A 21,190-nucleotide genomic window follows, 5' to 3' on the forward strand; every position below is an offset into this window, starting at 1 on the left:
ATTCTTACTCTCAGCGATGCAGCCCGCGCCGCGCCTCCCTGCCCAGCCCCCGCTTGCTAATGGCGGGTGCAGGCGTCTGCGCTGCTTCTCCGCTGGGGGAGTTACCGTAGGGCTCGCAATCTGCGAGTTTTAATTGTTTATTTATTTTTTCTCCCTGTTATGTTGCCCTCTGTGCTTCCAAAGCTCGGCACGGATTCGGCAGTGAGAAGGTTTCCTGGTGTTTGGAAACTTCTCTCTTTTTAAGACTCCCTTCCCAGGACGGAACTCCGTCCCTCCCTCTTTTGTCTCTTTTATTGTCTTTAATATTTTTTCCTACCTCCTTTCAAGGAGTTGGGTTGCTTTTCTGGGTGCCTGATGTCCTCTGCCAGCATTCAGAAGTTGTTTTGTGGAATTTACTCGACGTTTAAATGCTCTTTTGATGAATTTGTGGGGGAGAAAGTGTTTTCCCCGTCCTACTCCTCCGCCATCTTGGCGCCTTCCCCTAAAATTCTTTCTAATCACTTGTTCAGTTCATTTCAGTCACTCAGTCGTGTCTGACTCTTTGTGACCCCATGGACTGCAGCACGCCAGGCCTCCCTGTCCATCACCAACTCCGGGAGCTTACTCAAACTCACGTCCATTGAGTCAGTGATGCCATCCAGCCATCTCATCCTCCGTCATCCCCTTCTCCTGCCCGCAATCCCTCCCAGCATCAGAGTCTTTTCCAACGAGTCAACTCTTCGCATGAGGTGGCCAAAGTACTGGAGTTTCAGCTTTCACATCATTCCTTCCAAAGAAATCCCAGGGCTGATCTCCTTCAGAATGGACTGGTTGGATCTCCTTGCAGTCCAAGAGACTCTCAAGAGTCTTCTCCAACACCACAGTTCAAAAGCATCAATTCTTCAGTGCTCAATAACAATAGCTATTTGATCTATTCCTATTCACATAACATCTATCTACTACGAGTTGCATATATACAGAAGTTCCTGGCCATGGAGTAAAGGAAGTATATGAAGACCCAGGTTAAATGCAAAGCTCTCCGTGAAGTTGCAAATCATGGCTTTAACAATAAAAAGAATAGGGATGGAGTATGAGACAGAGTGCTGAGTATGCAGAAACATATGACCATTTCCATTTTACACACAAGATAACTGAGGTACAGTTTAGAGAAGATCTTGCAGCATACTTAGTCATGGCAGAGCTGGAATCTGACTGCAGGGAGTCTGGCTCAAGGGTCTATGCCTGCAACAACTAAGCTGCACGCCTTTCAACAGTAATACCAAGACTGCAATGGACAAGCTTGTGTGCTTACTGTTCCCTAATTCATCTTTGCTTCAGAGCCCATCTCAGGGCAGAAGTTGTAAAAACACTGATTGGTTCTTAGCAGCAACCTTTAGAAAAAAAAGGATACACGGTGAGCAGAGACAATGGATTTTCAAAATCAAATTTCCACTTTCTAATACAGCATTCTGAACTTTGAGAACCCATGGTCAGAATGCTTGCCCTCTGGGTCAGCTCAAATCAACATTAAGAATTCAGCTGAGTCCACATGACATGAAATAACTGGATTGGTTAAGGTTCTCATGGAAACAATTACATTCTTGATCAGTTGTTTGGATTTCATGACAGGTATAAGGTCTTAAAGGTGAAGAACTCCATCTCCTAACCCCCTCTGTCCAGCAGGTAACAGAACCACAAGCAGAAAAGAGATGAAAGGAGACCTTGCAAAGATGATGGCAGCAATAATAGCAACAATAATAAGGTTAATTTGACTCTATTATATTTGTGCATCAATCCAAAGCTTATAATCTTTAAATATATGGCATCCCATTTAAATCTAATAATATAAATATGTGCATTATTATGCACATATTTATATATTCACAGATGAAGGCGCAGAGAGGTGCAGTGACATTTGTAGTACAAGAGCTGAGATTTAAACTGAACTTTCTGTGTCCAGTAATATTTCCTTTTCTCCCACAGCTGCATCTCAAACTGCAAAAAATTCTAGCAAGTCATCATGATTTCCTTCAGAAAGAACTAAACACCACAGCCTACAGACTTAGGCTTTGTCCTCTGACTGCCCTAGTTTTTGAATAATAGTTCTAAAACTCTACATCACATAATCCCTGGCCTGATCCCTGAATTAAAGAGGGAGCAAATCTGAGAACTGATGAGTTTAAAGAGGGAGGGGTCATATTTTAACAGTGGGAGCTGAACAGACTACCAAAGTAGGCTGCCTCTCCTGCAAAGGTCCAGAGGGATGGAGGGCAGGGCTGAAAGCTGCTTACCAATACAGGACTCCCCGGACAGTGAATAGGTCCCATCGTCATGGAAACCGCTTCTGCACTCACAGTGGTACCACCCTGGTAGGTTAACGCAGCGGGAATGGTTGTGGCACTCAATGATTCCCTCTGTACATTCATCAATATCTGCCTCAGAGAAAAACACAAGCCCACCAGGACATTAATTTCTTTTGACACTAACCTTTTAATAAACACCTAACACACCTAACATACTCAGGTCAACATACTGATTAAAACTGGTTATTCACCTAAAATGAAAGTTACTGGAAGAACCAAGTCCCATCTTTTCCCCCAGAATTCAAACAAAATGAAAGCTTCAGTTTTCGGATGCTCTCTCATGAATTGAACAATGGATGAGAGCTGATGGTCATGAAGACATTTCTAACTGCATATGCTGAATCACCAAAAACTAAATTGAGGATGTCTGGCACAGATCTGTCATTCAGAGAACATGATTCTTCTCTGAATTGACGATTCCAAGAGAGTAACTCCAGATATTGCTTGGTATTCTTTGAAAATATCTGTGAACAAATAAGTCCAGGAAACTCTATCTTAAACAGTGTTAAGCTAATGATTTTTAGATTTCAGTCTCAGAGATTTAACATATTTATATGCCCTGTAACTTGGAGAGGAGAATCATAATATGCACTGTTTCCCATATTTATTTGGCTGCAGAGTGCTTTTTCTTTGGATTGTAGCTTACAAAACTAAGGTTTGGGGGAGCACAATTTGGGAACTACTGTTCTCTCTCTCTCTACAACTGCCAATTCACTAAATGACTTGATTTATGATAGTCAATCAGAGCTACTCATTCTTCAGTCATCCCTCATTAAAGGACGTATTCTAGGCTCTCTTTGCTCTAGAATCTGGCTTCATAGAATCAGCAAATGCATGGACCACTCAGATTCTCTAGCCCAAAGACTTGCCTCTGAGCTGAAGGAAAGTGACAACCCTGCAGAAAGATGAGCTGTTGATTGTCATGGTAGGCTCAGCTCATCTTACATAGCCTCTTCAGGTAATTATTTCTTGGAATATAGCAATTGCTGGCTGGAAATCTTCCCCTATTTCTCCTGGAAATATCTATACTACAGTAGTCTTATATAAAAAGAAATTAAACTAATACTAATATATAGCACATGAAAACCACATGATAGAATGAAAACCATAGTCACAGAAAATTAATCAAACTATTCACATGGGCCACAGCCTTGTCTGACCCAATGAAACTATGAGCCACGCCATGTAGGGCGACTCAAGACGGAAGGGTCATGGTGGAGAGTTCTGACAAAACATGGTCCACTGGAGAAGGGAATGGCAAACCACTTCAGTATTCTTGCCTTGAGAACCCTATAAACAGTATGAAAAGACAAAAAGATAGGACACTGAAAGATCAACTCCCCAAGTCAGTAGGTGCCCTATATGCTATTGGAGATCAGTGGAGAATAACTCCAGAAAGAATAAAGAGACAGAGCCAAAGCAAAAACAGCGCCAAGTTGTGGATGTGAGTGGTGATGGAAGTCAAGTCCAGTGCTGTAAAGAGCAGTATTGAAAAGGAAATTGGAATGTTTGGTCCATGAATCAAGGTAAATTGGAAGTGGTCAAACAGGAGATGGCAAGAGTGAACATTGACATTTTAGGAATCAGTAAAATAAAATGGATCGGAATGAGTGAATTTAATTTTGATGACCATTATATCTACTATTGTGGTCAAGAATCCCTTAGAAGAAATGGAGTCACCCTAATAGTCAACAAAAGAGTACAAAATGCAGTACATGGTTGCAATCTCAAAAATAACAGAATGATCTCTGTTTGATTCCAAGGCAAACCATTCAATGTCATAGTAATAAAAGCCTATACCCCCAATCAGTAACGCTGAAGAAGCTGAAGTTGAACGGTTATATGAAGCCCTACAAAACCTTCTAGAACACCAAAAAAAGATGTCTTTTTCATTACAGGGGACTGGAATGCAAAAGTAGAAAGTCAAGAAACACCTGGAGTAACAGGCAAATTTGGCCTTGGAATATGGAATGAAGCAGGGCAAAGACTAATAGAGTTTTGCCAAGAGAACACACTGGTCATAGCAAACACCCTCTTCCCACAAAAGAAGAGACAACCCTACAGATGGATATCACCAGATGGTCAATACTGAAATCAGATTGATTATATTCTTTGCAGTCAAAGATGGAGAAGCTCTATACAGTCAGCAAAAACAAGACCAGGAACTGACTGTGGCTCAGATCATGAACTCCTTATTGCCAAATTCAGACTTAAATTGAAAAAAGTAGGGAAAATTAAGTAGACCCGATTCAGATATGACCTAAATCAAATCCATTACGATTATACAGTGGAAGTAACAAAAGAGTCAAGGGATTAGATCTGATAGACTGAGTGCTTGAGAAACTATGGATGGAGGTTCATGACATTGTACAGGAGGGAGTGATCAAGATCATCCCCAAGAAAAAGAAATGCAAAAAGGCAAAATGGTTGTCTGAGCAGGCCTTACAAATAACTGAGAAAAGACGAGAAGCAAAAGGCAAAGGAGAAAAGAAAATATATAAGAACCTGAATGCAGAGTTCCAAGGAATAGCAAGGAGAGATACGAAAGCCTTCCTCAGTGATCAATGCAAAGAAATAGAGGAAAACAATAGAAAGGGAAAGTCTAGAGATCTCTACAAGAAAAGTAGAGATACCAAGGGAACATGTCATGCAAAGATGGGCATGATAAAGGACAGAAATGGTATGGACCAAAAAGAAGCAGAAGATATTAAGAAATGGTGGCATGAATACACAGAAGAACTATACAAAAAAGATCTTCATGACCCAGGTAACCACGATGGTATGATCACACACCTAGAGCCAGACATCCTGGAATGTGAAGTCAAGTGGGCCTTGGAAAGCATCACTATGAACAAAACTAGTGGAGGTGATGGAATTCCAGTTGAGCTATTTCAAATCCTAAAAGATGATGCCGTGAAAGTGCTGTACTCAGTATGCCAGCAAATTTGGAAAACTCAGCAGTGGCCACAGAACTGGAAAAGGTCAGTTTTCATTCCAATCCCAAGAAAGGCAATGCCAAAGAATGCCCAAACTACCACACAATTGCACTCATCTCACATGCTGGCTAAGTAATGCTCAAAATCCACCTAGTCAGGCTTCAACAGTACGTGAACTGTGAACTTCCAGATGTTCAAGCAGGATTTAGAAAAGGCAGAGGAACAAGAGATCAAATTGCCAACATCCGTTGGATCATCAAAAACGCAAGAGATTTCCAGAAAAACACCTTCTTCTGTTTTATTGACTAGGCCAAAGCCTTTGAATGTGTGGATCACAACAAAACTGTAGAAAATTATTCGAAATGGGAATACCAGACTACCTAACTTACCTCCTGAGAAATCTGTATGCACGTCAGGAAGCAACAGTCAGAATATGACATGGAACAACAGGCAGGTTCCAAATCGGGAAAGGAGTATGTCAAAGCTGTATATTGTCACCCTGATTATTTAACTTATATGCAGAGTACATCATGAGAAACGCTGGGCTGGAAGAAACACAAGCTGGAATCAAGATTGCCGGGAGAAATATCAATAACCTCAGATATGCAGATGACACCACCCTTATGGCAGAAAGTGAAGAGGAACTCAAAAGCCTCTTGATGAAAGTGAAAGAGGAGAGTGAAAAAGTTGGCTTAAAACTCAACATTCAGAAAACTAAGATCATAGCATCTGGTCCCATCACTTCACTGCAAATGGGGAAACAATGCAAACAGAGAGAGACTTTATTTTGGGGGCTCCAAAATCACTGCAGATGGTGATTGCACCCATGAAATTGAAAGATACTTGCTCCTTGGAAGAAAAGCTGTGACCAACCTAGACAGCATATTAAAAGCAAAGACATTACTTTGTCAACCAAGTCCATCTAGTCAAAGCTATTGTATTTCCAGTAGTCATGTATGGATGTGAGAGCTGGAGCATGAAGAAAGCTGAGCACTGAAGAATTGATACTTTTGAAGTGTGGTGTTGGAGAAGACTCTTGAGAGTCCCTTCAACTGCAAGGAGATAAAAGTAATCAACTCTAAAGGAAATCAGTCCTGAATATTCATTGGAAGGACTGATGCTGAAGTTGAAACTTCAATACTTTCGTCACCTGACATGAAGAACTGACTCATTGGAAAAGATCCTTATCCTGGGAAAGATTAAATGCAGGAGGAGAAGTGGATGACAGAGGATGAGATGGTTGGATGGCATCACCGACTCAATGGACATGCGTTTGAGCAAGCTCTGGGTGTTGATGATGGACAGGGAAGCCTGGTGTGCAGCATTCCATGGAGTCACAAAGAGTCAGACACCACTGAGTGACTGAAATGAATAAAGCACACGAGCTTCCCTGATGGCTCAGCGGTAAAGAATCCACCTGTAATGCAGTAGCCATGGGTTCCGTCCCTCAGTGGGTAAGATGCACTGGAGGAGGGCATGGCAACCCATTCCAGCTTTCTTGCCTGGAGAATCCCCATGGACAGAGAAGCCTGGTGGGCTATAGTCCATAGGGTCCCAAAGAATCAGACATGACTGAAGCAACTTGGCACACAGGCACATAACACATAATGGATACAGTGTACTGTTCCGCATGCCCTGCCATTGGCATCAGTTCAAGGGCAATCAGTGACCTGTGGTACGATGTCCCTGAAAAGTCCTGAGTTGTGTATAAGGCTGTGAACACAGTTTGAAAACTGCCATTCTTATCTCATGGCAGTTGAGTCAAGTATAGAGAACGATGCAGCTCTCTATTCCAGACAACTCCATTGTGGTCTTTTTCTGCCAAATGCCATCTTATTCCTTCATGGCTGGGATGTTCCCTTCATGCTGTTCATTCCTTAGGTTTCTAAATGCAATCAGCCCTCAGGATCAAGTGCTTCTGTGCACCTTCAGCCACTGTAGGCAGGTTGTGTGTGCATTTAGTATATATCTCCAACAAATAGATTTTCAACAGCCATATTCTCATTTCTGAAATTTTATAGCCGTGTGGTTCAGTGGGACACACCTTGGATCATTAAAATGTTCAAAAGTTGACACAGAGAAGTGACCTGAGGCTATGTCTCACAGAGGGGAAGGACTGGCCCTAAGTTATGAAGTCAGTTTCAGACATGACTGTAAGACTGATTTTCAGAGATACCACCTCTATATGAGGCTGAAAGATAAGTCTCTGTAACAAAGCAGCAACATATTCGGCCTCAGGCATTTATTTCCAAAGCTTCCAGAAAGGCAGTCATGATCCCTACAGACCCTGCCGCTTCTAGACTACAGATAATATTTAGGTAACAACCATCTAGCCACAGTTAATGTGTCAAGAAACCAGGAAATATAAAAACAAAAGCTTCCCAAATAACCAAAAGTCATATGTTCTGGTTGGTCTCAGGGTCACCTGCTGCCCCACTCACTCTCAAAACCAACCCAGTTTGGAGGTTAAATTATCTGAACATCTTACAAATAATTCCCCTGCCCTCAATTAATAAGCAGTTTCTAGGAGGAGCAGGAGTAGTGAAAGATGTGCAAATTTTTTTTTTCTTCAATTCACAGATGTTTTTATTCCCAAACTGAAGTAAGAGAGACTAGCAAAAGCTTCCAGCAGGGTAGAAGCTACCTGTGTAGCATAGGGAACTCTTACAGGGAGTGAAGACAAGCAATTTATACATCTACAATTACTTTACAGACACTAGGGAACCCCTGGCTTATAGTGAAAACTAGGAAAGTAGCCATGGCATCCCTTGCCTGGGAGCTGAACTGACCACAGCAGTTTCTGGGGACTCACTGGGGATAATCAAGGCTCATGACAGACCAGCAGCTGGAAACAAGGCTGCGCCTTTCTATTCTGTGGGTCAGGTCCATAACTGAAGGTAACAATTTCATTTTATATGAAACCAGGCTGCACTTGAGAGGTGATCTTATTTTCATCGTGTTCAGAAAACTATTTCTTCTACGTAGTCACAGTAGTATTAAAAGCAACCACCGCAAACCCAAATACAGAAAATACTTGGAAGCTTTTCAGTGATACCGCGGGGACGTTAAAAATGGTAAATGGCTTGCGGCTGCCTTTGTCCTAAGAGATTTGTTTCTACCAGTCAGTACTTGCTACAGGCAAACAAACAAGACAGATGCTCTGGGAATGGGGTCTCTGTGAGTTCACTATGGAATCCGGCTCCCTGTCTTAAGGAGTCCTGATTAAATTAGAGGATGCCCGGCTGCATCAGCCAGTGTCAGCCATCGCAAAGGAAACAGACAAACAAAACATTCATTTTTCCTTCCTATAACAAAACCTACAGTTTTGTTTAAATTTCAGTTTAATCTAGCACAGACCTGAAAATGGTGGAGAGACGTTGGAGGATTCTTGAGCGTGGAATCTACAGTATTCATTTCTGTATTCAGTCTCTGCTACATAATAACTCACAGCAAATAGGTGGGGAAAAAATAGAAACAGTGGCAGATTTTATTTTCTTGGGCTCCAAAATCATTGCAGATGGTGACTGCAGCCATGAAATTAAGAGATGCTTGCTCCTTGGAAGAAAAGTTATGACAAACCTAGACAGTGTATTAAAAAGCAGAGACATCACTTTGCTGACAAAGATCCAATATCTAGTCAAAGATAAAGTTTTTCTAGTAGTCATGTACTGATGTGAGAGTTGGACCATAAGGAAGGCTGAGCGCTGAAGAACTGATGCTTTTGAATTGTGGTGCTAGAGAAGACTCTTCAGAGTCCCTTGGACAGCAAGGAGATCAAACCAGTCAATCCTAAAGGAAATCAACCCTGAATATTCATTGAAAGAATTGATGCTGAAGCTGAGGTTCTAATACTTTGGCCACCAATGTGAAGGGCCAACTCACTGGAAAAGACCCTGATGCTGGAAAAGATTGAGGGCTGGAGGAGAAGAGGGCAACAGAGAATGAGATGGTTGGATGGCATCACAGAATCAATGGACATGAGTTTGAGCAAACTCCAGGAGATAGTGATGGACAGGGAAGCCTGGAGTTCTGCAGTCCACAGGGTCACAAAGAGTTGGACAAAACTTAGTGACTAAACAACAACAACATGATAATTCACGTGAGAGGCAAGGTCACACAATTGACAAATGGTGAGAACAAGTTCAGAATGAGCTAGAATCCATATTTGTTACTCTTCTATCACATCATGTCATTGGCAAATGAAGAAAGAATGATTTTTACAGAGACAATACATTTATTCAATTCTCTAAATATACACTGAGATGAAAATATGAGTCAAGGATGATATTTGAGTGGTAGCAGATGCAAAAATGAAGACAACATGATCCATGAAATCCAGGAACTTGATCAGGAAAATGCAGTATATAATAATACATGCTCATCCTTCCAACCCCAACTGACACTGCCTTCTCCAACTCCTCTAGACATACAGTGCCTATCTCCCCTAGTGATTCAATGTGTACACACACATCTATTTAAGCACAGCAGCATTTCCCCTTTTGTGTACATCACTGAAATGCAGAGCTTCTAAGAATTGACACAACATCTTAGGTGTACATTTTATGTGATTATAAGGGACTGTAAAGTAGTTTGAAAGTGACCAATAACAGTTTGTAGGAATGAATGAATGAAAGAGATTCAAAGTACCACAAGAGATCCTGCTGTTTGCAAATCACAGTGATACAGTGAATTCACAAAACTAAATATTATGGTGATAGTTTAATCTTTATATATTATTTACCTCTAAAAGACAACATGTAGTTTCTTTTTGTTTGGTTGGTTTGGTTTGGTTTGTTTAAGACTTTGCTTCTGAGTCTAATTTTCAGAGATTTTTAAGGCAGTACAACAAGCAACAAAAGACACACAGGTAAAGTTGTCTTCAGTCTTATTTGCGCCTTCAGTTTTTAACTTACCATGATGGCTACCAAAGCTTTTCTTCATAGGATGTATCCTAAGCAACACATTTAATCCTATTTTGAATGTACAGTGAATTTGCTATCAAAAGTCATTGACAAACACCTCCTTGGATTCTTGCAAAATTCTAGTTTCTTCAGTCAGATCAGTCTCTTCCCTCAGCTGATCTCCTCTCTCTTAGATTTCATATGAATTAGCTGAAGTTCACAGTGAAATAGTGGTTCCAGCTGCAACTGGATTATAACTTTTCTGCAGGTTTGTATGTTGAATCATAAGGGAAAACTTGATGCTTTTGCTCATTCAACAGAAGTTTATTGAGCATACTTGTATGAAGCTGTATACCACCCTATGATAAAGAGATGAAAAGATAAAGCCTCTTTACACCAGACATGTAGGGTCTATCAGGACAACTAGAATGTAAACATATAACCATGGTTAAGAACATTGGCTTTGGACACAAATATGACTTCAAACTTCTGTTCACCAACACACTAATGTATTGTTTAGATTTTTTTCCAAATCTTTGCTTTCTCACTTGTAGATCAGGGATAACAAAATTAAACTTCATAGAAATGAACAAAAAAGACCCTTAAGCAAAATCTATTGCTTCTCCTGTTGAATAGGTTATTAATGTTGACATCTATATTTCTGCTTAAAAATAGAAGACAGAAAAAAGTTATTATTAACTTGTAACTGGGAAACTGGTTAGGACTGAGAGATGATTTCTGGATCTTTAAAAGTGTTCATTTGTATTCAGAGACAGCTGTGATATTGCAAAACATTCAGGAATAGAATCTGTGACTCTGTAACATGGGTATGTGCATGCATGCTAAGTTCCTTCAGTCGTGTCTGACTCTGCATTCTCATGGACTATAGCCTGCCTATCTCCTCTATCCATGGGATTTTCTAGGCAAGAACACTGTAGTGGGCTGCCATGCCCTCCTCAGGGGATCTTCCCAGCCCAGGGATTGAACCCGTGTCTCTTACATCTCTAGGATTTTGCAGGTGGGTACTTTAGCAGTACTGCCACCACGAAGCCCAAATCTATAATATCTATCCCATAAAACTGGATTCTCTCCTCCCCCACCAAATTACATGAATTTAAGGAACTGGGAGTTATACCATAAAGTGCTCAAATACAGTGAATGCAAACATGATTATTATTGAATATTTGCTGAGTTCCAGGACTTTATGAGCATAGCATATCTCAGAATACATGAGGGAAACTAAAAAGACAAATAAAAAAGCTAGGCTCAAAACCACATGGAGGTATTAGGTCACACCAGTCAGAAAGGCTATCCTTAAGAAGTCAACAAATATCAAACGCTGAAAGAGTGGAGAAAAGGGGACCCTCCCACACTCTTGGTGGGAATGCAAATTGGTACAGCCACTACAGGGAACAGTCTGGAGATTCTTTAGAAGACTCAAAATAGAGCTGTCATAATATCCGGCAAGCCCACTTCTGGGCATATATCTGGAAAAAGCCCTAATTCAAAAAGATACAAGCACCCCAATGTTCATAGCAGCACTATTTGTAAGTGCTATAAATAGTGAAGACATGGAAACAACCTAAGTACCTATTAACAGATGAATGGATAAAGATGCGGTATATATATACAACAAAAGTCTATGCAGCCATAAAAAAAGAAGGAGATAATGTCATTTATAGCAACACAGATGGACCTAGAGAAAATCAAACTAAGTGAAGTGAGTCAGAAAAAGACGAATATATGATATCACTTACATATGGAATCTAAAAAAAATTATACAAATGAGCTTATTTACAAAATAGAAACAGACTCACAGACATAGAAAACAAACTTATGATTACCAAAGAGGAAGCGGGGATGGGAGAGAAATTAGCTCAGGATTAACAGATACACACAACTATATACAAAACATATATATAAAACAGATAAGCAACAAAGACCTACTGTATAGCACAGGGGGTTGTATTCAATATCTTATAATATTGATAATGGAATGTTGTAATCTTATAATATTGTAATGGAAAAGCATCTGAAATACACACACGTGTGTTTGTATGTATGTATACACACTGAATCACTTTGCAGTATACCAAAAACTAACACAACATTATAAACCAACTATACTTTAATAAAAAGTTAAAAATAAAAAGAGAGGCTCTACAGTAGGAATAGGCTAGCTCGTCCATCTTTTCTCCTTCTTCAGCTCCCAAGCGTGTATTCCGAGCACTCCTTTTCAGATGAGTGACGCCACATGACTAAGCTACAGCTCTGAAGTTAGAAATCATGTAATTCCAGTATGGCTCCCAACACGTCTCCTATGAACCTCCATGCTATTCGCACCTTCTCCCTGGAGGCTGATGTACCTGGAAACTTGGAAGCCACATGTTGAAAACGGCAGAGCCTCGGTTTGCCTGGCTCCCTGCATGACTAGGCAGAGCAGAGCCCTTACAGAGACCTGAAACTGTCAGGGACTCTTCATGTGAGCAGAGATGTGTTTCTGTCTTGTTGGAGCTGCTTTATTGTTACAGCCAGTTTTTCCTATTTTCATAGGCCCCTTTACATATTAAGGAGAAAGATTGTGCTCAGGTCAGAATCGTGTAGACACAGTTTCTAAAAACGAAAATAAGCAAACAAGACAAAAAACTTCAGCGCCAATGAAGATGATACAGGCAGGTAAAAAAGTGGTTTTGTGTTGAAAACCAAGAATCAAAATAATGTGCAAATGGGACAAAGCTTTGTAGACACATAACCTGAGTTGGAATCCTGGCTCTGTGACTGCCTAAATAGAAAACTCTGAGCAGTTATTTATCTTTTTTCAGCTTTCAGTTTCCTTAGCTCTAAAGGAGAGGGTATTACTTAGCTCACATTGTTGTTTTAAGGATTGAATGAGATCAATGGAAAGCTACTCTACCAAGCTAGGCAGGCACTCATTATGTTTGCAATCATTAACATTCTCTAATTTCTAATCCCCACTTAGTCACAGAGGAGCTATGTGTCTAGGCCAAGACAGTCCAAGTCTCAAGGATTCTATTGCTTTCATGTATAAAGCAAGGCCTGTGCTATAGCACACTTTGGTCCTCTTCCAGCTTTAACTCCCTATAAGACGGCAGATCTGGGCTTTGGGCTTATGTCTTCATCTGCTGCTAACCAGCTGAATGGTGCTATCGAGTTTAAGCGATCTCTCTGTTCCCCAGTTTCTTCATTAGTCAATTTGCAATAGCAAAAATAAATGTTTTGTCTGCCTCACAAACAAAGCTTCAATAAGGCATGAACAACCTCCAGAAGTCAATTAACTGCTACACTGAATATATGGTGACATCATTATTACTGTCTCTTCTTTGTAAGTCCTGATTAGCAAGTTTTGGTCCATTAAACTGAAAGGTGTCTGCTATTAATAATAGCATCAATGGCACTGGTGATATGACTCTTCTCCACCTTTTATAAATCTCTTTTTTACTGAGTTGGCACAAGAAAATCAGTCTCTTCCTGGTTGTACCTTCCTATTTTACCTCCAAAGTGTTTCTTTTTATTTGATTATTCTCTGCACAAATCATTCCTAAATTCATCCAGAAAGAATCAATTTATCCCATTGCAACTTTTGTCTCTAATCTGGAGGGTTTCTGATCCACAGTTCTATAATCTGACTGCCAACAAAAGTTAATATACACATATACTGTTGCCTATGAATTAGCTAATCTCAGAGGTATCTTCATTTCAAATTTATTCTCCCCAAAACGCTATACACCATGTATCTTTCTATGTATCAATCTCATTTTCCTTCCCAATATTCCATCCTAGCTCTCATTCCTCACAATCAATGAATATAAAGTCAAAGTTCTTCTAAAGGCTTATGAAACCCCACATGATCAGCCTGCTCTTACCTCTGAATTCATCAAACACTTTCTTTTGCTTATACTGGCCAAGACAGCCATAATGACTTCCCAGCTACTACTCAGGCATATCAGTCATGTTCCAGCCACTGCATATGTTATCCACATATGCTGTTCCTCTTTCTAGAATGTTCTCGCAGATACTTCCATGGCTTAATCTTTCAATCTCCAAGTCTGTACAAACAAATATCCACCTTCTCAGCAAGCCCTTGCCTGGCCACGGCATCTGAAATTACAACCATATCTACTTATTCCCAATCCTCTCATTATGTTTTTCTCTCCTTTGTCCTTATTGGCACTTAACATACTTTGTACTTTACATGCATATCTATATAAACATCCTTTATGCTTTACACACATATCTTATGTCTGTCTGTCTTCTCCTAACCACATTGGAAGCCCCATGAGGAGACATGACAGAGCAGGACCTGGAATTCAGTGGGCACGAAAGGAATATTTGCTGGTGAACAAAGACAGAGGAAAGGAAGGAACATTCACTGAAACTTCTTCCTTTGACATGGTTGAAAAATCTGCTCTTCATTCAATCTCTACATTTGCTGAGCATACCATGCTCCAGTTCCTTATTTTCTCAGACCCGAATGAGTGCAGTATCTCCTGCGCGGGTTTTCCATCACTGTCCTCTCCAATTCACAGAACATATAGGGCTGATGTTCCCAAAACTAATTACTCAGAAAACTTTTCATTAAAATCACAATAGCTTTTCTGGCATGTGACAGCTAATCCAGCTTGGGCAAATTGCTTTGCAACTCAATACATTAATTCTTTTATTTTTATAATAAGCAAAGATTAAACTAGATCAATGTTTTTCACCTAGTCTTCAACAGAGCTCTGGGTGTCCATAGAGGCTTTCTTAGGCAGACCAGGTGAATCTCCAGACGGACCCACCTTGAGTGGCCATTAAGCAGTAATACATTTCTGTAGTATAATAACAATGACATGTCTCTAGTATAGATCTATTAAAGTTCCACTGAGATGCACATTGTTAATTTTTTTAAAAATGAGCTAGATCATATTCACTATCAGTCTGAAATTTCTGTGATTCTGTGTTTTTAATATATCTGGCTCCTATAGTATTTAAAAAATTATCATTATTATAAAAACCTCCTATCAGGCATTCAAAGAGTCAATTTGCCAACCAATTCTCTTTTATTTCTCAAAATTCTTCAGCACAAAACCTTGGCACAACTCTGGCCTGGTTGCCTTAGTATTCCATATTCTATGGGCAATTTCATTTCATGTTTCCACTCTGTAAGTGACTTTTTTTTTTTTTAATTAAAATCCAAGCACAAATTTTAATCCCACACAAAAAATAAAATCCTCTTGCTCTCCTCTAAATTCCTATAGGGTTTAACAATTCTATCACCTGAATTCCTACTGTGTTCTTTAACAAGGTTCTGCAACCTTATTTAACTTATATCCATTCTATTTTAGAATAATCTGTATTTCTTGCTAGAGTTTCTCTCATTACCAAATAGAATGTTTGAACTTCTACTGATTAATTATTTACTATGTGTCAGGCCCTCTGACAAGCGCTTTATATTCCCTACTTCATTTGATCCTCAGAACGGCTCTGACATAATTTGAACCACCTTAAACAGAAAACGGGGGCTTAGATGTTTAAATCATATGCTCCCGGTAAAGTGCCTGGAAAGAAGCAGAGAGACATTTAAATCAAGGTTTATTTGACTCCGGAATACCTTCTTTATACCATACAGCCTCCTGCATATTTTGGAGGAAGAAGCAACTTCTCTTTTATCATCACCATTTTATCATCACCATCACCAATGATTTAACACCATTTCAGGCCTAAAGATGATCTAGCTTATTGTTAGCAACAAATGTGCAGGGAAAGAATTGAGTACAGATTTCTGTCAATGCTACCACAGAGGAGGCAGAAATTAGAGCTTGAGTCTAGCCAATTTAACTGCCTGCTGTAACAAAAATACATACTCTTCAAAGGAAAATTCTACCTCTAGTATATAGGAACATAATATTTGACATACAATAAAAATGTTATACATCTAAAGAAATAAAATGTCACCATGTGAAATAAAAAGCAGATAATAGAAACTAACCCCACTTATACCCAGATGGTGGATATAGTAGACAGAACTTTACAGAAAAAAAAAAAAAAAAATGTGTTCAAGGACTGAAATAAAAAGATATTGAGTTGAAAAATAGACTTCTACCTTTACTAAAGTTGGACTTACTTTCCCACCCAAAACAACAGAACAAACCAAACTATATATATATATATATATATGAAAAATATATATATATTTCATATATATTTCATATATATATATATGAAAAAAATAATTTTAAGATACTGGAAATTAGGCAGTTTGGAAAAATGAACCCTGAAAGACATAAAAGACATGAGAAGAGTCCTGCACTTACCCTATTTGCTAGCTTGAGAGAGGTCTGGACCTGGTACAAGGTTAGGGGAGGGGCACAAGAGGAGCCCAGTGGACTACCTAGTTTAAGCATGTGGAGCTGAGGGTAAGGAGAGAACAAGACAGCCAGAGCTTGCAGAGCAGAATAGTGGAGGGTGAGAGCTGTACATAGAGGACTCTGGAGTCCTGCAGAGTGTCCTGTTCAAGCATTTCGCAAAGTACTGATCAGCAAATGAGTGTCATGAAACTACTCAAGGCTGGAGAAAGATAATCAGAACAGATTAGAGGTAATAGTACCTGGGGGTCACCTAGGGAGGGGCCTACTGCCTACTTCCACAAGCTAGACTGAAAATTCTCATAATTCACTGGATAGTGCTAGATGATAAGTTACTACAGTCACGTCTGACTCTTTGCAACCCTGTGGACTGTAGCCCATCAGGTTCCTCTGTCCGTGGGGTTCTCCAGATAAGAATACCAGAGTGGGTTGCCATGTCCTCCTCCAAGGGATCTTCACAACAGAGGGACTGAACTCACATCTCTTATGTCTCCTGCATTGGCAGGTGACTTTTTTACTACTAGTGCCAGTTGGGAAGCCCCAAAGTACTTTGGAGTACACTAAAAGGTCTTGCCTCAGAAGTGTAGAATAATTAGCTTCATATCAAATACACCATTGGCCTCCACTAAAAATCTTAACAGCAAGACTCAGAATTGTATAATTATGTGTAAGTATCTTAACTACCTCCCAGAAAAAAAGTCAGAAATATTTCAAGGACTACAAAAATATTGCATATCCAAAAGGTAAAATCAGCAATGACTGATATTCAAACAAGATTATTATGATGATTGAAAACAGTAAAATCTAACTCAAAATGAAGAGGAAGGAAGTCACTTGATATCAAAACGAAACTGACAGAGATGTTAGAAAACAGGAAATTAAAACAGTTACTATAATTGTATTCATGTAAAGAGTTAACTAGATAAAAAAAAAGAGTTAACTAGAAACATGAACTGGTCTGGAAAAGGTCTGTTTTCATTCCAATTCCAAAGGAAGGCAATGCCAAAGAATGTTCAAACTACTGCACAATTGCACTCATGTCACATGCTAGCAAGTTAATGCTCAAAATTCTGCAAGCTAGGCTTCAACAGTACATGAACCAAGAACTTCCAGATGTTCAAGCTGGATTTAGAAAAGGCAGAGGAAACAGTGATCAAATTGCCAACATCCATTGGATCATAGAAAAAGTAAGGGAATTCCAGAAAAACATCTACTTCTGGTAATATTGACTACACCAAAGCCTTTGACTGTGTGGATCACAACAAACTGTGGAAAATTCTTCAAGAGATGGGAATATCAGATCACCTTATCTGCCTCCTGAGAAATCTGTATGTAGGTCAAGAAGCAACAGTTAGAACCGGACGTGGAACAACAGACTGGTTCCAAATTGGGAAAGGAGTATATCAAGGCTGTATGTTGTCATCTTGCTTATTGAACTTATATGCAGAGTACATCATGTGAAATGTGGGGCTGGATGAAGCACAAGCTGGAATCAAGACTGCTGGGAGAAATATCAATAACCTCAGATATGCAGATAACTCCATGCTTATGGCAGAAACTGAAGAGGAACTAGAGAGCTTCTTGATGAAAGTGAAACACGACAGTGAACATGCTGGCTTAAAATTCAGCATCCAAAAAACAAAGATCATGGCAATCGGTCCCATCACTTCATGGCAAACAGATGGGGAAACAATGGAAACAGTGACAGACGCTATTTTCTTGGGTTCCAAAATCATGGCACATGGTGACTGCAGCCATGAAATTAAAAGACGCATGCTCCTTGAAAGAAAAGTTATGACCAACCTAGATAGCATATTAAAAACAGAAACATTACTTGGACAACAAAGGTCCATATAATGAAACCTATGGTATTTCCAGTGGTCATGTATGGATGTGAGAGTTAGACCATAGAGAAAGCTGAGCACTGAAGAATTGATGCTTTTGAACTGTGGTGTTGGAGAAGACTCTTGAGAGTCCCTTGGACTGCAAGGAGATCCAACCAGTCAATCCTAAAGGAAATCAGTCCTGAATATTCCCTGGAAGGACAGATGCTGAAGCTGAAACTCCAACACTTTGGCCACCTGATGCAAAGAACTGACTCATTGGAAAAGACCCTGATGCTGGGAAAGATTGGGTGCTGGGAGGAGAAGGGGACAACAGAGGATAAGATAGTTGGATGGCATCGCCGACTCAATGGACACGCGTTTGAGCAAGCTCTGGGAGTTGGTGATTGACAGGGAAGACTGGCGTGCTGCAGTCCATGTGGTCGCAAAGAGTTAGACATGATTGAGTGACTGAACTGGGAAATATGAAAAAAATTTATATAAACTATATATTATAGATAACTAGAACATATAGTATAATATTATATATGCTATATATAAATGTGTCTGTGTGTGTATGTATGTCCAAATCAAACTAAGAGAGATTAAAAACTGTAATGTATGAGGTGACAAATATACTGTATGAGGCTGCTGGCATATTAGATGTTGCAAAGTACAAGATTAGTGAACTTTAAGACTAAAAATAGAATCAAAAATATAAATAAAAATTAAAAGAGAATCAAACTATACAAGAAAATCAAGTCATCTAATATATGTGCAATTGGAGTCCCTGAATAAGAAGCAGGAATACAGGAAGAAAAAATTGAATCTTATCCAAAATTATTCCAAAGGCATTGAAAAGTATATATAAAAGAAGAAGCTCACTGAGCCTCAGGTATGAGACATGAAGAAGAAAACAGGAGGGCACATCATATTCAAATTTCCTTCAAATAGTGATAAGGTAAAAAAGTAGTCAGAAGGATAAAAAAAGACATGTTACATGCAGAGGAACAAAGATAAGAATGTCAGCAGATATCTTTTGTGAAACAATGCAAGTGAAAAGACAGTGAAATAACAGCTTTAAAAGCATGGAAAGAAATAAAAAAAACTGTCAACGTAGGATTCTATACATAGCAAAAGTAAATTTCAAAGATGAAGTAAAATAAAGACCTTTCAGATATGTAAAAGTTGAAAGAAATCACAACTAGCCTTTTAGCACTACATGAAATTTTTAAGAGAGTCCTTCAGGCAGAAGGAATATGATAACAGATGAAAATATGGGTCACACAAAAGAACAAAAGAATACTAGAAATGATGTCAGCATTGTAAATCCAAGATTATTATTTCTAGTAAAATTTTTTAATTCTTATTTTTAGATTATTTTCTTATTATTTAAATAGTTTAAAATTATTTTTGACTGTTTATTTAAAAAACAATGTATTTGAAGGTTTAAAACACTTTGAAATAAAATGTATAACGGTAGCACAAAGACCAACAGGGAAGGAATGGAAGTGTCTTCCTCTAAGGTTCTTATAAGTGAAGTAGTATGATAGCACTTGACGGTAGCCTAAGATAATTTAAAGGTGAATACTATGAACACAAAAACAACCAGTAGAACCACAAAATGAAGATTTATAACTAATGAGAAATCAAAATAAAATACAATCTTACAAAACACTTATTGCAAAAATGGACATAAAAAAGTAGACAGGGAACCAAATCACCCGGGACAAGTAGAAGAGAAACAGCAAGATGACACACGTTAGCCACACCGATAATCACACTGAGTGTGAATGGTCTGTACATCCAGAAGTCAAGCCACAATAAAGCCGTGTTTCAAAAATGATAGTGACACAGAGATAATTTCAGATAGACCAAAACTGAGTCATAGCAAGCTGACTGGCACTACAAGAAACAATGAAGGAAGTTGTTAAGGAAGGAGAAAGAAAACAGGTGCAGTGAAAGAAATGAAGCCCATTACCAATAACAGATACAGATGAAAAATACAGAAACCACGTGGATTATCTCTTTTTTATTCTCTTCTTTAAAATACAAATAACTTTAAATCAAAAATTATATCACTATTGCAGGACTCAGAATGGAGATGTAACAAATGACAATAGCAGCCAAAAGGAGAGGTGGGTGGTGAAATAGAACCATATTCAAGTATTACAATACCATTTTGAAGCAGTCTGTGAAAAATGGAGCAATGTTGATCTAGTAAAACAGTACCAAAGTAGACTGAAAAATTAAAGGTGTATATTGTAATGTCTATAACAACTACAAAAAGAAAAAAGAAAAAAAAATCCTAATAGAATAAAAGTATTTGATTAACCCCAAAGAAGAAATCAATAAAAGGAAAAGACAAATTTTAGAAAACCAAAAAGATTAGACAAATAGAAAAGAAACTGAAAATGGTAAACCCAAATCCAACCAAATAAATATTTGTTTTAGATACACACACACACACACACACAGACGAATATATTTTATTTTTTTTTTTAATTTTATTTTATTTTTAAACTTTACACAATTGTATTAGTTTTGCCAAATATCAAAATGAATCCACCACAGGTATACATGTGTTCCCCATCCTGAACCCTCCTCCCTCCTCCCATACCATCCCTCTGGGTCGTCCCAGTGCACCAGCCCCAAGCATCCAGTATCGTGCATTGAACTTGGACTGGCGACTCGTTTCATACATGATATTATACATGTTTCAATGCCATTCTCCTAAATCATCCCACCCTCTCCCTCTCCCACAGAGTCCATAAGACTGTTCTATACATCAGTGTCTCTTTTGCTGTCTCGTACACAGGGTTA

The 21,190-nt window shown here is 39.0% G+C and overlaps 1 protein-coding gene across 1 annotated transcript in view; it reads right to left on the reverse strand.

The window, feature by feature from the left end:
* NELL1 (NEL-like 1 (chicken)) overlaps positions 1–21,190 on the reverse strand; it is a 1,067,650-nt gene that overhangs the window by 79,929 nt on the left and 966,531 nt on the right. Inside the window, exon 16 of the mRNA XM_010858409.1 lies at positions 2,271–2,411. Within this exon, the coding sequence (XP_010856711.1) occupies positions 2,271–2,411 (141 nt within the window). The remainder of the gene's footprint in view (positions 1–2,270; positions 2,412–21,190) is intronic.

Source organism: Bison bison, unplaced genomic scaffold, assembly GCF_000754665.1.
Source record: "Bison bison bison isolate TAMUID 2011002044 unplaced genomic scaffold, Bison_UMD1.0 scf7180017864388, whole genome shotgun sequence".
Taxonomy (NCBI): domain Eukaryota; kingdom Metazoa; phylum Chordata; class Mammalia; order Artiodactyla; family Bovidae; genus Bison; species Bison bison.